The 14,005-nt window shown below is 40.7% G+C and overlaps 1 protein-coding gene across 2 annotated transcripts in view; it reads left to right on the top strand.

Moving 5' to 3' along the window:
- The window catches only part of Galnt8 (polypeptide N-acetylgalactosaminyltransferase 8), a 69,058-nt gene that overhangs the window by 31,105 nt on the left and 23,948 nt on the right, over positions 1 to 14,005 (top strand). For both annotated transcript variants that reach the window (XM_048787665.1, XM_015500630.2), the window contains exon 7: positions 13,304 to 13,489. In XM_048787665.1, the coding sequence (XP_048643622.1) occupies positions 13,304 to 13,489 (186 nt within the window). The remainder of the gene's footprint in view (positions 1 to 13,303; positions 13,490 to 14,005) is intronic.

The raw sequence follows: 14,005 nt of genomic DNA, 5'->3' as shown, positions 1-14,005 counted from the left end.
GTGACAAAATGGTTGAGGTAAACAACTTGAAAGGAGGACATGTTTATTTTGGCTTATAGTTTCAGTCCATGGTTGCTTGACCCTGTTGCCTTTGGGCCTAGGGCAAGGCAGTAGTACATCAGGTCATGGCATGGAGCACATGGTGGAGAAAATCTCTCACCTCATGGAACCCTGGAAGCAAAGACAGAGAAAGTGGCAGGGTCCCACCATCCCTTTCAAGGGCACACTCACAAAGACCTAATTTCCTCCCACTCAACTCCACCCTTTAACAGTTCTATCACCTCCCTGAAGAGCCACAACATGATTTTGGGGGAACACTTATGATTGGGGGAGGGCAGAGGAGAGGGAAAATGGGTAATGAAATAGAGCAAATTATGTTAGATGTATATATGAATATGTCACAATGAAACCCATTATTATGTATAATTGTAATGAACTAATAAAAAATCCGAAACCATAATATGGAAACAATAGGAAAGTAGCAAGATCTCTGGAATCATAGGCAAGGCTGAATGTTATTGGCTTAAGAGGTAGACACACTCTTATGTTTCCAGATCACCACGCCATAGAGAGCCAGGCAAGAACCTAGGTGTAGTGCAACTACACCTAGATTGGCCTATATAAGCTGGGAGGTATAGTTGGGAAGGGGTAGAGCTAAGGTTAAGCAGATATTGTCCCTTTTTTCCCCTGAAGACTCTAGGTATTTACAATCATCTCCTGGATAAAATAACTTTGAGGAGTCCAAAGACCGAGAAAACTGGAGTAGGTAGAGGGACTAGGGAAAGTGGTTGAGTGGGCAGCCTGCCTGCTTCTGCATGGGCAAGTGGAACAGTGGACATTATGACCTGTGCCTGTGCTGAGGTGTTGTATAATCCAAGAGAAATATCCAGTAATGGGTACAGCATTGGCATCCTCAGTTCAGCACGAGTTCTTCCCAGTTTCTCTGTGTCTGCAGTGATCCTACCTTCACCCCTCAGCAGTGTTTCCTCCTGCCAGCTCCTGAAAACTTTCCCTACTTATTTAGGTCAGATATACAACCTGAATTTTGGGCTCTATAAAGGAATTCAAGGTGCAAACCAAACAACCAGAGGAATTCCAAATGCAGGTTCATATTACATCTGTTAGCTATTGCCAAAAATGCTGTATAACAAACTATCCCAAACTTGGTGATTTAAAGCAATAATTATTGATTCTCACAGATCTGCATGTTCTGCTTGGCTTGGGTGGGGGTGACTGTGTTCCACAGAGGTTTATTCTGTAGCTCAGCTGATGGAATGGCAGCTATGTGGGGAAAGAAAGCTGTTCTCATGGCACACTAGCGGGCAGGTGGAACCATGTGGCTCTTTCCAGGTAAGTCACAGGGCCAAGCTCAAAGCGGCACGAAGGGTTGAAGCCAATAAATTCAACACATCACAATTTATTTAGAGCAGGTTTTGTGCATAAGTATAGTCCTACCACAGTATCCTTTTACCTCTTCTGTACAGTCTACAGGGCCTTGTTAGAAGGTCCTGACCCTTGGATTTGTTGAACAACATGAAGGTCTCTATGTCATACCTGCTCTGTCAAACACCTAAAGTAGGGAGTGACATATACTATAAACTCAACAAATGGTTGGTGGTAAAAATAATAAGAAGAAGAATGTTGGGGTGGCATTGTAAAAAAAAAATGCTGGATGTAGCTTCTAATCCTGGCTTTGCCATATCATTATGGACTGAACTTCTAGAAAATGGCTTTTTTTTTCTCTCCTCCCCACTGAAATTCTGTACCTTAGACCAAATGGTCTCTGGTCCATTGCTGTATTTGGAGGAACAAGATAATTTCCTGTTTACACTTTATTCAGTTTCATCAGCTTTAATTTCTTTCTAATTGAATTAGATGACCCACAGACAGATGTTAGGCCCAACTAGGACTGACTCAGGATCCCATATTTATGTTAGCAAATGAACTTTGAATCTAGTCTGAGTCTTACCTTAATCCACAATCGCTTTGGCAGAAAAAGTTAATATTTTTGTTTGGGGGTCTTGATCAGTTTTCCCGTTTATGAAATGAAGAGAAGCATTCTTGTATAACATACCTCCTAAGAATGATGGTGCAATTAAAGTGTAATAATGAGTTTACAATGGTTTTGTAAAGATATTAATTAGATGTCATTCAGCTTCTGTGATGGAGGCCAAAATGACAAAGACTTAAATAAGACAGAAATCAATTCTCTTTCTCATAACTCTTTAAACATAAGCAATTTAGGACTGATGTGGCAACTCCAGGGACAAGAGCCTTCTATTTTGACACACTCAACACCACCTCTGTATTCTGCACAATAGGGAAAGGACATAAAAAGAGAGAATGCTCTTTCTTTTGAGGGTGGTGTCTGAACGTTGGATATATTGCTTCCTCTCATTCCATTGGCTGCTACCTAGTCATGTATGCAAAGGACTCTGGGAAATGTGGACCAGCTAGTTGGTCACATGCCTAGTTATTCTCTCTATAACTATAGATATAGGAATAGATCTCAAGGGAACAATTAAAATGTAATGCAAAAAATACAAATGAAAAATAATTATTGCAAACATAATTAGCAAAGCCCTAAAGATGACCCCAATTCCATGGTGACCAGGTATTTCCTACCTACCAAAGCTTTGGATGGATGAATTTGGCTGGAGACTGGAAACACTCATTATTTCTGTTTGTAATGCTGGCTCTGTTTCCATTCTCCCACCCCCACATATAGAACTCTGACATTTCAGTTTCTATAAGAAATCCTATTTCTTTTTAACACTTGGCTTTTAAAAATAAATTTTGATGAAAACATAGTTATTATCAAGAGAAGGATCATTCTTTCCTTTTATTGGATAAAACAATTCCACTTATATCTGGGTTCCTTGGTTTCTATGTGTGTGACTATTTGTCTATGTACTTATTTATTTATTTTGGTACTGGGAATTGAACTTAAGGATGCTTTATCACTAGACTACATTTCTAGTATTTTTTATTTTTATGTTTGATAAGTGAAGCCAAGTTCTTGTCCCCAAGCCATGAAGTGGCTACCTGGGCAGGTTGGAGAGTGGGCAGCAAGCAAGGGCTGCAAACACATGGAGTCCATGTGCTTGGGCCTGTGGTGTGGCCAGGGCTAAGGGGAGCCAGGATGAACCCACCTGTCACCCCAGCCCTGTGAAGATGCCCACCACACACAACACCACAGCTGGAACCCCCCAGCATTCACCATCCAACAACTCAATCTCCTGGTGGGAAAATGGAAGTGGGGCAGACTTGAATGGGATTGCAGGCTCACCGATAGAGTCGGTATTTTTCCAAATTTTGGTTAGCATAAATCTTGACCAAACATATTGGTACTTTTCCAAACCCTAATTAGCATAAGTTTAGACCATTAGCATTGACCCAAGTACTAAGTGCTGTACAAACCCCTTGACTAGCACATTCAGGAGACCCCCCTAATGGGGGTCTCCTCTTGTCCCTGTGAGAGTTGTTTCTCATCTTCACACTTGAATAAATCCTACTCCTTTCACTCTTGCTTTCTGTTGTTCTGTAAATTTTATTCTTCGGATTTGTGAGACAAGAATCTGGGAAAGCGTGGGGGATGAGCTGCTGGGTTCTGTTGCAACACTAGAGAGGATAATCCACCATGTAGACCTGCAACACACCACTTGATAGTAGTGGAGAAGAATCCAGCTTTGTTGGCTGTAACCCCAAGATCTGCTGCCAGTAGGCATCCCCTGCTGTGATTAGCTGCAAACACTAAAACGGGCTTTCTAGGCTGCAGTTGGCCTGCAACTTACACTGGTCCCACCTCTCAACTAAAGCAGAGAATTGAGTTGTGTCTCAAACTCTGGTTTCAACAGGGTCTTGCTACATTATTGAGGCTGGCCTCCAACTTGTGATCCTCCTGTCTCAGCCTCCAGAGTCACTGGGATTACAGGCATGCGCCACTGCATCAAACTTATTTGCCTATTGTGTGATTAATTTTTGTTTTGGTTCCATTTTTAACTCATTTTTTTGTCTTTATTTTTTAATGAATACATTTTATTTATTAATAATTCTTTATCTATTAATGAATACATAATAATTATACATATTCATGGAGTCCAATATGATGTTTTAATTCAGATATATATTATGTAATGATCACATCAGGGTAGTTGGCACATCCACTATATTTTCATTGTAAATATTTTTATTTAAGATTTTAAAAAATTTTTTATTGATTCTTTTAAGTTATACATAGTGATAGGATTCACGTTGACATAATTATAAAAGCATGGAATATAATTTACTCTAATTCAGTCCCCAGTTTCCCCCTTCCCTCCTCTCCTCCCTCCCCATGTTCCCTAACCTCTACTGATTTTTCTGTTATTTATTTATAGAAATTTTTAAATTAGTGTCTTGTGGATGTACATGATGGTGAGATTGATTCACTGTGGTGTACCATATGTATGCTTAGGAAAGTTAATTCATACTCATTCCACTGTCTTTGTTCCATCCCTCCTCCCTTCATTCCCCTTTGTCTAATCCACTGATTTTTTTTTTACGCCTCCCCACCTCTCCCCATTTTGGATTGGCTTCTGCATGTCAGAGAAAACATCTGAACTTTGGCTTTTTGGCACTGGCTTAGTTCACTTAGCATGATAGTCTCCAGCTCCCTCTTTTTACTTGAAAATGCCATAAAGTCCTTTCTTCTTTATGGATGAAAATACTCCATGGTCTATATACTACATTTTTTTATCCATTCATCTGTTGAAGGGCACCTGTGTTGGCTCTATAGCTTGGCTATTGTGAATTGTGCTGCTATAAACATTGATGTGGCTTCATCACTGTAGAATGCTGATTTTAAATCTTTTGGATATGTGCCAAGGAGCAGCATATTTGGGGCATACTGTGGTTCCATTCCTAGTTTTTTGAGGAATCTGCATACTGCTTTCCAGAGTGGTTGTACTAACTTGCAGTCCCATTATTATCCCACCAATAATGTATGATTGTACCTCTCTCCTCACACTTATTATTGCTTGTATTCTTAATAATTGCCATTCTGACTGGAGTTAGATGAAATCTCCGTGTAATATTAATTTAAATTTCCCTACTTGCTAGAGATGTTGACTATTTTTTTTCATACATTTGTTGATCATTTGAATTTTTCTTTTTGAGAAATGTCTGTTTATTTCCTTTGCCCATTTATTTATTGGGTTATTTGTTTTTGGTGTTAAAGTTTTTTGAGTTTTTTGTGTATCCTGGATATTAATACCCTATCTGAGGAGCAGGTGGCAAAGATTTTCTCCCATTCGGTTGGTTCTCTCTTCATGCTCTTGATTGTTCCCTTTGCTGTGCAGAAGCTTTTTAATTTGATGCCATTCCACTTATTGTTGTTGTTGTTGTTGTTTTTTAATTTTGCTTCTTGCACTTTAGGAGTCTTGTTGAGAAATTTGGTTCCTGTGCTGATATGTTGGAGTATTGGGCCTACATTTTCTCCTAGCAGTTGCAGGGTATCTGGTCTAATTCCTAGGTCTAATTCTTTTGATCCGCTTTGAGTTGAGTTTTGTGCAGGGTGAGAGAGAAGGTTTAAATTTCATTCTGCTACATATGGATTTCTAGTTTTCACAGCACCCATTTGTTAAAAAAGGCTATCTTTTCTCCAACATAAGTTTTTGGCACCTTTGTATAGTATGAGATAACTGTGTGTGAGTTTGTTTCTGTGTCTTCCATTCTGTTCCATTGGTCTTCATTGGTTTTGGTGCCAGTACCATGTTGTTTTCGTTACTATAGCTCTGTATGGTATGGTGATGCTTCCTGCTTCACTTTTCTGGCTGAGGATTGCTTTAGCTATTATGGGTCTCTTATTTTTCCAAATGAATTTCATAACTGCTTTTCCCTGTTATGAGTGTCATTGAAATTTTGAGGGGAATGGAACTGAGTCTGTATAGTGCTTTTGATAGTATGGCCATTTTGATAATATTAATTCTGCCTATCGAGAACATGAGAGATATTTCCGTCTTCTAAGTTCTTCAATTTCCTTCTTCTTCTGTAGTTTTCATTGTACAGATCCTTCAACTCCTTTGTTAGATTGATTCTCAAGTGTTTTAGTTTTTGAGGCTATTGTGAGTGGGATAGTTTTTCTAATTTCTTTTTCAGCAGATTCATTACTGGAGTATAAGAAAATGATTGATTTATGGTTGTTGATCTTATATCCTGCGACTTTGCTGAATTCATTTATGAGTTCTAGAAATCTTCTGGTGGAGTTTTGGGGATCTTCTAAATATAGGATCATGTCATCAGCAAAGAGAAAATTTGAACTCTTCTTCTCTTGTTCATATCCTTTTAATTTCCTTCTCTTGCCTGATTGTTCTGGCTAGAGTTTCAAGGACTATGTTGAATAGTATTGGTGAAAAGTGGAAATCCTTGTCTTGTTCCTATTTTTTAGAGGAAATGCTTTCAGTTTTTATCCATTTAGGATAATGTTGGCCTTGAATTTGTAATATCTAGCCTTTACAATGTTAAGGTAAGTTCCTTCAATCCCTAGTTTTTCTAGTATTTTTAAACATAAATGAGTGCTGCACTTTGTCAAATGCTTTTTATGCATCTATTGAGATAATCATGTGATTCTTGTACTTAAGTCTCTTTATGTGGTAAACTACATTTATTATTTCCATATGTTGAACCAACCTTGCATGCTTGGAATGAAACCCACTTGATCATGGTGCACATCATTTTAATGTGTTTTTGTATTTGGTTTGCCAAGTTGACATTAGAATTGTTTGTAGTATACCAGGTCAAGGTGAAGAACATTCTTGTTGAATCTTGGTTTGTATTTCATTGGGGTTTGGAAATTTAGCAGATATTCATCAATCTTTGGCTGTGGATCTCTCCTAAGTTGCAGAGGTACAGGAGACAATTCACTAGTTGCTATGTACCTTCTGCTTGGAGCTTCTAGTTTGTCAGCTCAAGGGCCTGTAGCAGACCATTCTGGGGGTGCAGAGTTGTGGCTTGTTTTTTTTCTATTGTGTGCAGGATTCAAGGATGCAGGCTTTGGATTGTCCCTGTGATTGTATCTCAACAGCGATACTCTTAAAGTAGTGAAAATCATGGTGGCTGTCTGTGAACACAGGAACTCTGGTTGTACATTTTTGGTGGTGTCCTGTGGTGTGATGTATTCCCTGGCTGACACCACTCTCTGAGGTACTGTAGTGAAGAGTCTCAGGTGATTCACTTATATTCTAGTTCCCACCGTCCCAGGTTGTGAATGATGTTTTCTAAGCCTGATGCAAAGTCTCATAAGTATGGAAACAACATCCTGTCACTTGCCAGTTGTGATCACAGGTCAGGCTGTGTACTAGGTAATGTTGGGATTAGCCCCTTTCTGCTGTGTAGACTCTGTTGATCGCAGTGTCACTGATATTCAGGCAGCTTCCCTCTGGTGGGGCCCTGCAATCCCAGAGACTGTCTTTAGGCTTCCCACAGTGCCTCCCCGAAGTGTCAGTGGTTGGCGCTTGGTGAATTGGCTTTCCTCTGTTTAGAACCAAAGCTGCTTCGTAGCTGACTCTGTCTGAGTTGATGGAGTGGGTACTGGGCAGAGCTTTCCACCCTTGTCTGGGTCACAGGGGCTGCACAGGGTTAGGTGCACTTCCCTGGCACAGGGCTTCAGGAGCTCAATCCGGTCTGCTTGTTTACAGGGAGCGGGAGGAACAGAGGGCTTCAGAGATTTACCTCCAGTAGTGATCCTTCTAGAAGTTCTTTCTGGCTGGATTCTTAAGAGTTCCCAGTGCAGGGGACTTCCTCCTGGTTTAATTTGCAGCTGTCTGGGCATGGGAAGATGCTGTGCGTATTTAAGGGAGTGACTCCACTGTGGCAGAGGGCTCCATGAGATGGCTGTGGACCTCGGCTTGATTGCTTTTCACAATTTGGTTTTATGCTATTAATGCTATTTTAAGGACCCTTCTGTTATGGTGGCTCTTCAAATTTTATCTGTCTTTCAAAATGCTTTTAAGTGGCTGAGCTGAGGAATTTTTCTGCACACCCCTTTCTCTCTGTTGACCGCCCCCAGCTTCTGGTTTGGGGTTAGGGCACTCTGTCTACTCTGGTGACCTATCTTCCAGTCCCTCCGGGTTTCAGACTTTGTAAAACTGCGTCTTAGAGCATTTATTTTGTCATACCTCTCAATTCTGCTTTTCCTTGGCTGCCTCCTTTCTCTGTTGTGAGGACATGTGGCCTCACTCTCTTCTGCCATCTTCCAGTCTCTGTCATCTTAAACTTTTATCATTTATGGTGAGGACATTCAAAATCCTCTTTCTAGTTGTTGGGATATGTAATGCTTTACTCTTAGCCACGTGCATCCTAGTGTGCCACAGAACACCAGACCTCAGGCTTCTGTGCAGCAGTAATGTGGGCCCATTGACCAACACCTCCCTATTTCCTCCCCTACTCCACTCAGTTTCTGTAACCACTAATCTACTCTGAACTTCTATGATAATGACTTTTTTAAAGATTGCACATGAGTAAGCTGTGTTACCTCTGCGAACAGTTAATCTCCCCTCCACCCCCACAAATTTCTATTGACCTTCTGTACCTGCTTGTTTTATTTAAAATCATGTCCTCCAGGTCCATTCATATTACCACAATTGACAGGATTTCATCCTTCTTTATAGATGAATAGTATTTCATTGTGTATATGTACCACATTTTCTTTCATTCACTCATCCAATAAGGGACACCTTGGTGAATTCCATTTCTTAGCTATTGTGAACAATGCTACAATAAACACAGAAGTGCAGGTAGTTCTCTGATATCATGATTTCATTTCCTGTGGATATACACCCAGTAGTGGGATTGTTGGATCACATAGTAGTTCTATTTTTAACTTTTTCAGAAAACTTTAAGGACTTTATTAATTTACATCCTACCAAGTGTGGTAAAGTTTCCCTTTTTTGGATTCCTGTCAGAAAAATCCTTTGTCTTTTTGATAATAAGTATTCTAAGTGAGGAGAGGTGATGTCTCCTTATGTTTTGATTTGCATTTCCCTGATGGTTATTGGTGCTAAGCATTTTCTTCTAAGCACTTGTTAGGTTCTTTCTCTAATCACAGATTATTAGAGAATGTTAGAGCTCATGAAGTGCTTTTTCCTGACCTCTAGTGGCCATGGCCATGAAGGTGCTCGTGGGTGTGTGTAAACGGAGATGATGGGTAGAAAAGGACAGCTGGTATGGGTTGAAAACCTATATTCCAGGCACTGTGCCAGAGAATAACATGGGAATTGCCTGAGTTCAGAATCCAGTTCTGTCATATTAACTGGCAAGTGTGGGCAAGTTACTGACATGAGGCTAACAGTAATACCTGCATGGTGAGAGTAATACAGTACTAGGATGGTGTGCGACATGAGGCTACCTATTATTATTATAAGCAGAAGCTTCAAGTCTGTGTGTGTGGGGGGTTGGATAGAGTGAGAGCGAGAGAGCGAGAGAGCGAGAGAGAGATATGAATGAAGTTTGGCAAGTAAGAATAAATTGGGACGGTAAAATTTGAAAACTGTTGGGTAAGGATAATCAATAACATTATTTCATAAATGGCAATCCTTAATTTGAATTTAAGGGTTCCCCCTAAATTTCTGTGGGTTGGAAACTTCCATCAACTAGAAAATTGAAATACAGTTGTATTTATATTTTTAAATACTTGGCTGGAAGAAAAGCAAGCTGGATGGAACCCCTACATGATTAGTTTGGGGACTGATGAAGAGGATAATGGAGGAAAGACGTGTTTCAGGGCAATTTGGAGGCTGCTGTAGTGAAGGAATTGTTATGTTGTTGATGACTCCTGACAACCCAAAGGGTGGGTGTGCCCTTTTTGCAGAAGAGTAAGTCGTGGCTCATGGAGGATGGGTGTTTTGTGCCTGGCTGCTAGGCGTGCAGTGCCAGAATCAGGATTTGAGCACAAATCAGTGTGGCATCAAAGCCTGCCTTTTTTTTTCACTTTACTATCCTGGGGTGTGGGGTGCTAGGAAGAGGATCTGTGCAGTAAGAAGTAAAAAAAGGAATTTTAAGAAATGAAGGTCTCACAGTGGAACTGACTCCTCAGGTGGACACTCTTTTTTTAATTTTTTTTTTTTATTTTTGAGGCATATTTCTTTTTTTAAAAATTTTTATTGTTGGTTGTTCAAAACATTACAAAGCTCTTGACATATCATATTTCACACTTTGATTCAAGTGGGTTATGAACTCCCATTTTTACCCCGTATACAGATTGCAGAATCACATCGGTTACACATCCACTGGTTTACGTATTGCCATACTAGTGTCTGTTGTATTCTGCTGCCTTTCCTATCCTCTACTATCCCCCTCCCCTCCCCTCCCCTCCCATCTTCTCTCTCTACCCCATCTTCTATAATTCATTTCTCTCCTTGTTTTTTTTTTCCATTCCCCTCACAACCTCTTATATGTAATTTTGTATAACAATGAGGGTCTCCCTCCATTACCATGCAATTTCCCTTTTCTCTCCCTTTCCCTCCCACCTCATGTCTCTGTTTAATGTTAATCTTTTCCTCCTGCTCTTCCTCCCTGCTCTGTTCTTATTTGCTCTCATTATATCAAAGAAGACATTTGGCATTTGTTTTTTAGGGATTGGCTAGCTTCACTTAGAATAATCTGCTCTAATGCCATCCATTTCCCTGCAAATTCTATGATTTTGTCATTTTTTTAGTGCTGCGTAATACTCCATGGTGTATAAATGCCACATTTTTTTTTTATCCATTCATCTATTGGGGCATCTGGGTTGGTTCCACAGTCTAGCAATTGTGAATTGTGCTGCTATGAACATCGATGTAGCAGTATCCCTGTAGTACGCTCTTTTAAGGTCTTCAGGGAATAGTCCAAGAAGGGCAATAGCTGGGTCAAATGGTGGTTCCATTCCCAGCTTTCCCAGGAATCTCCATACTGCTTTCCAAATTGGCCGCACCAGTTTGCAGTCCCACCAGCAATGTACAAGAGTACCCTTTTCCCCACATCCTCTCCAGCACTTGTTGTTGTTTGACTTCATAATGGCTGCCAATCTTACTGGAGTGAGATGGTATCTTAGGGTGGTTTTGATTTGCATTTCTCTGACTGCTAGAGATGGTGAGAATTTTTTCATGTACTTGTTGATTGACTGTATGTCCTACAGGTGGACACTCTTGGAATGTCAGTTAATCAAACCATCAGGGCCCAATGTGCCCAGCCTTGTCTCTGGGTCTTCTTTGGCACAAGTGTGGTAGGTCATGGCATCCTGCATGGCCAAATCCACATCCCTGGGAGGGGCGATGGGGGATTAGAAAATAAAAGACTCACACAGATTTTGAAGATAAAGCTGGGATCAGGTGGAGTGCTGCTCTCTGATGGAGAAGCAGATCTAAAGAGTGACACCAGCAATCTTTATTTATATATGCTTTATTATCAGGTTAAAGACTATGCAAGCATTATTCTTTGTACTCAGAAAAGTTATAGAACTAAAACATCTATGCAGCTTTTCCATAGTTGCAATGTGCAATGTTAGGATCTTTGTGTAGCGCTCAAGGAGGTCTATTGTTTAAAGTTACTGTTAAGCAAGAAGTCTCAGGAGTAGCAGAGCTGGAGAAACATTGTGATTGTCTAGCATGAGAGTTCCTCTATACCTGGGAGTTATGTGCCTTAGATCAAGGTTGAAGCTCATAAGACTCCTTCATAGAGCATCCTCAAGCAGGGCTTTACCATAGCAGCTAGGCATCCTATGCCCATGAACAGAAACTTTCCCAGGCACCAGACACGCCACAGCCATGAGGTCATGAGAGACCCCCGATCTCAGTCACTGTGCTCCCATTCTCATTAACCACTCTCCACAATAGGTTGCTAACCACTACCAGATGGGCTAATTAGCTCTCAGAAACTGCAACTCACTTAGGCTACTATGAAGAGGAGATTCTGGAGACCTGATACCAATCCAATATGAGTAGGTAGTTCTATTATCCATGGGAATGAAAATCATATTTTCTGAGTTAAATATTAGAATGCATGTTCTGATAAGCATGTTTGTACTCATCTGGGTAGTAAAGAAAAACATTTAGAACTGGAGCATACATCATGGTAGCTTTTGGTCAAGAAGTACCTGAATTGATTATCACAAATCTAGGGTCTTAAGCAAGATGCATTCTTTTCCTCACAATTTATAGGAATCAGGTTTGTAGGTACAGCTTAGCTGGGCCCTTTTCAAGAATGCATTCAAGGTATGCATGAGGATTGGGTTCTCATATAAACTTGGCTAGAGAAGGATCTGCTTCCAAGCTCACATGATTATGATTCCATCTGGTTTCCTAAAGTCTTACAGACTAAGGAAGCATTCAGAGTTCACACTGGCTACCAGTTGGAAGCCACCCTTAGTTTCTTGTTAACTGTATCTTCCCACATGATAGCTCAAAAAATGGCAGCTTGCTTCTTCAAAGTCAATGAAAACGAGAGCATATCCTAACAAGATGGGTGCTACAGTCTTAAGTCATGTAATCAAATACACATAATCAATTACATTCTGTAACCCCTACCATGTTCTATCAGACAGAAAAAGGCTGGGTGTGGTGGTGCATGCTTATAATCCTAGCAGCTCAGGAGGCTGAGGCAGGGGGATCTCAAGTTCAAAGCCAGGCTCAGCAAGTTAGTGAAGCTCTAAGCAACTTAGTGAGAACCTGTCTCAAAATTAAAAAAAAAAAAAAAAAAAAAAAAAAAAAAAAGAGCTGGGGATGTGGCTCAGTGAATTCAATGTGGCTCCCGGAATTCAATTCCTGGTATAGTATATAAATAAATAAAAATAAAAAATAAAAAAGGAAGGAAGGAAGAAAGAAAGAAAAAGGAGGGAGGCCACACTCAAGGGGAGGGGATTAGGTAAAAGGTGAGCACCAAGAGGAAGAATCATAGAAGCCACCTCAGCTTCTGTCTGCCTATTGCCCTGTGTCTGGCTTGAGACAGAGAAGGGTCATGGGAAGTTAAGTCTAGTGAGAGGGCATGGTGCCTCTCAGGACTTGGCCACTTTCCTTGGTGATAAGGGAGCAGAGGCAGCCTCTTTTGTCCTTTCAGGGAGGACTTTGTGAAGGAAGTAGGAGTTCAGTTCAAGGACTGTTTGACAACCGAGGGGGAGCAGTCTGGTAGACTCTAAGAATGGACGATTTGAATAAAAAGTCTGGGGTAGGAAGACCAAACTTAGAGTCATTAAAAAATGGTCCCCAAATGGGGCCTCCTTGTGAGTCATCAAGTCATGCAATCATTGACCGCAGGGCCCAGTCTATGCAGGAGATTGTTCCTTCTCTTGCAGGTGTGGCAGTGTGGAGGGAAAATTGAGATCTTACCCTGCTCCCGGGTGGCTCATCTAGAGAGATACCACAAGCCCTATGCGATGGATCTAAGCATTTTCTTGAAGCGCAATGCTCTGCGAGTGGCCGAAATCTGGATGGATGAATACAAACAGATGGTCTACCTGGCCTGGAACATACCTCTCCAGGTTTGTCATGGACTGAACAGCATCAGGGGGAAAGCTAGCAGCAGGAAGTGGTGGTGGCAGTGAAGAATGAGAAAGAACAGAACAAATATGCTGTTGTGACCATAAAGAATTAGAGTAAGTCCCCAAGGTATAATAATAGTGACACTTAACATTTGTGTGACAATATCATGTTCTAGACAGTGTTTTATATACTGACCCATTAACCATCAGAACCACCTATGGGATATGTTTCACAGAATAGGAAGCCAAGGCACAGAGAATTGGAAGAAACTTGTTTAACACAGGAGCAGACAGTAATTAGACCACGTGTGACTCAAAGCAAGAAAATCTGGCTTTTAGATTCTGTGTTCTACATCCATCTTCTATACTGGGGCAGTGTAGCAGAGTAAAATTGGATATCATATATTGGTTAAGAGGACATAAACATAGCAAGTGATACATGGGGTGGTGAGAGGAGCTCCTTTTATCTTGTTAGATGCACATACATGAGGACAACCTTGGCTGAGCCTGCATCTT

The sequence above is a fragment of the Marmota marmota genome, unplaced genomic scaffold (genome assembly GCF_001458135.2).
Source record: "Marmota marmota marmota unplaced genomic scaffold, marMar, whole genome shotgun sequence".
NCBI lineage: Eukaryota > Metazoa > Chordata > Mammalia > Rodentia > Sciuridae > Marmota > Marmota marmota.
The sequence above is the reverse complement of the archived record's forward strand: the minus strand, read 5'-3'. Positions and strand labels throughout refer to the sequence as shown.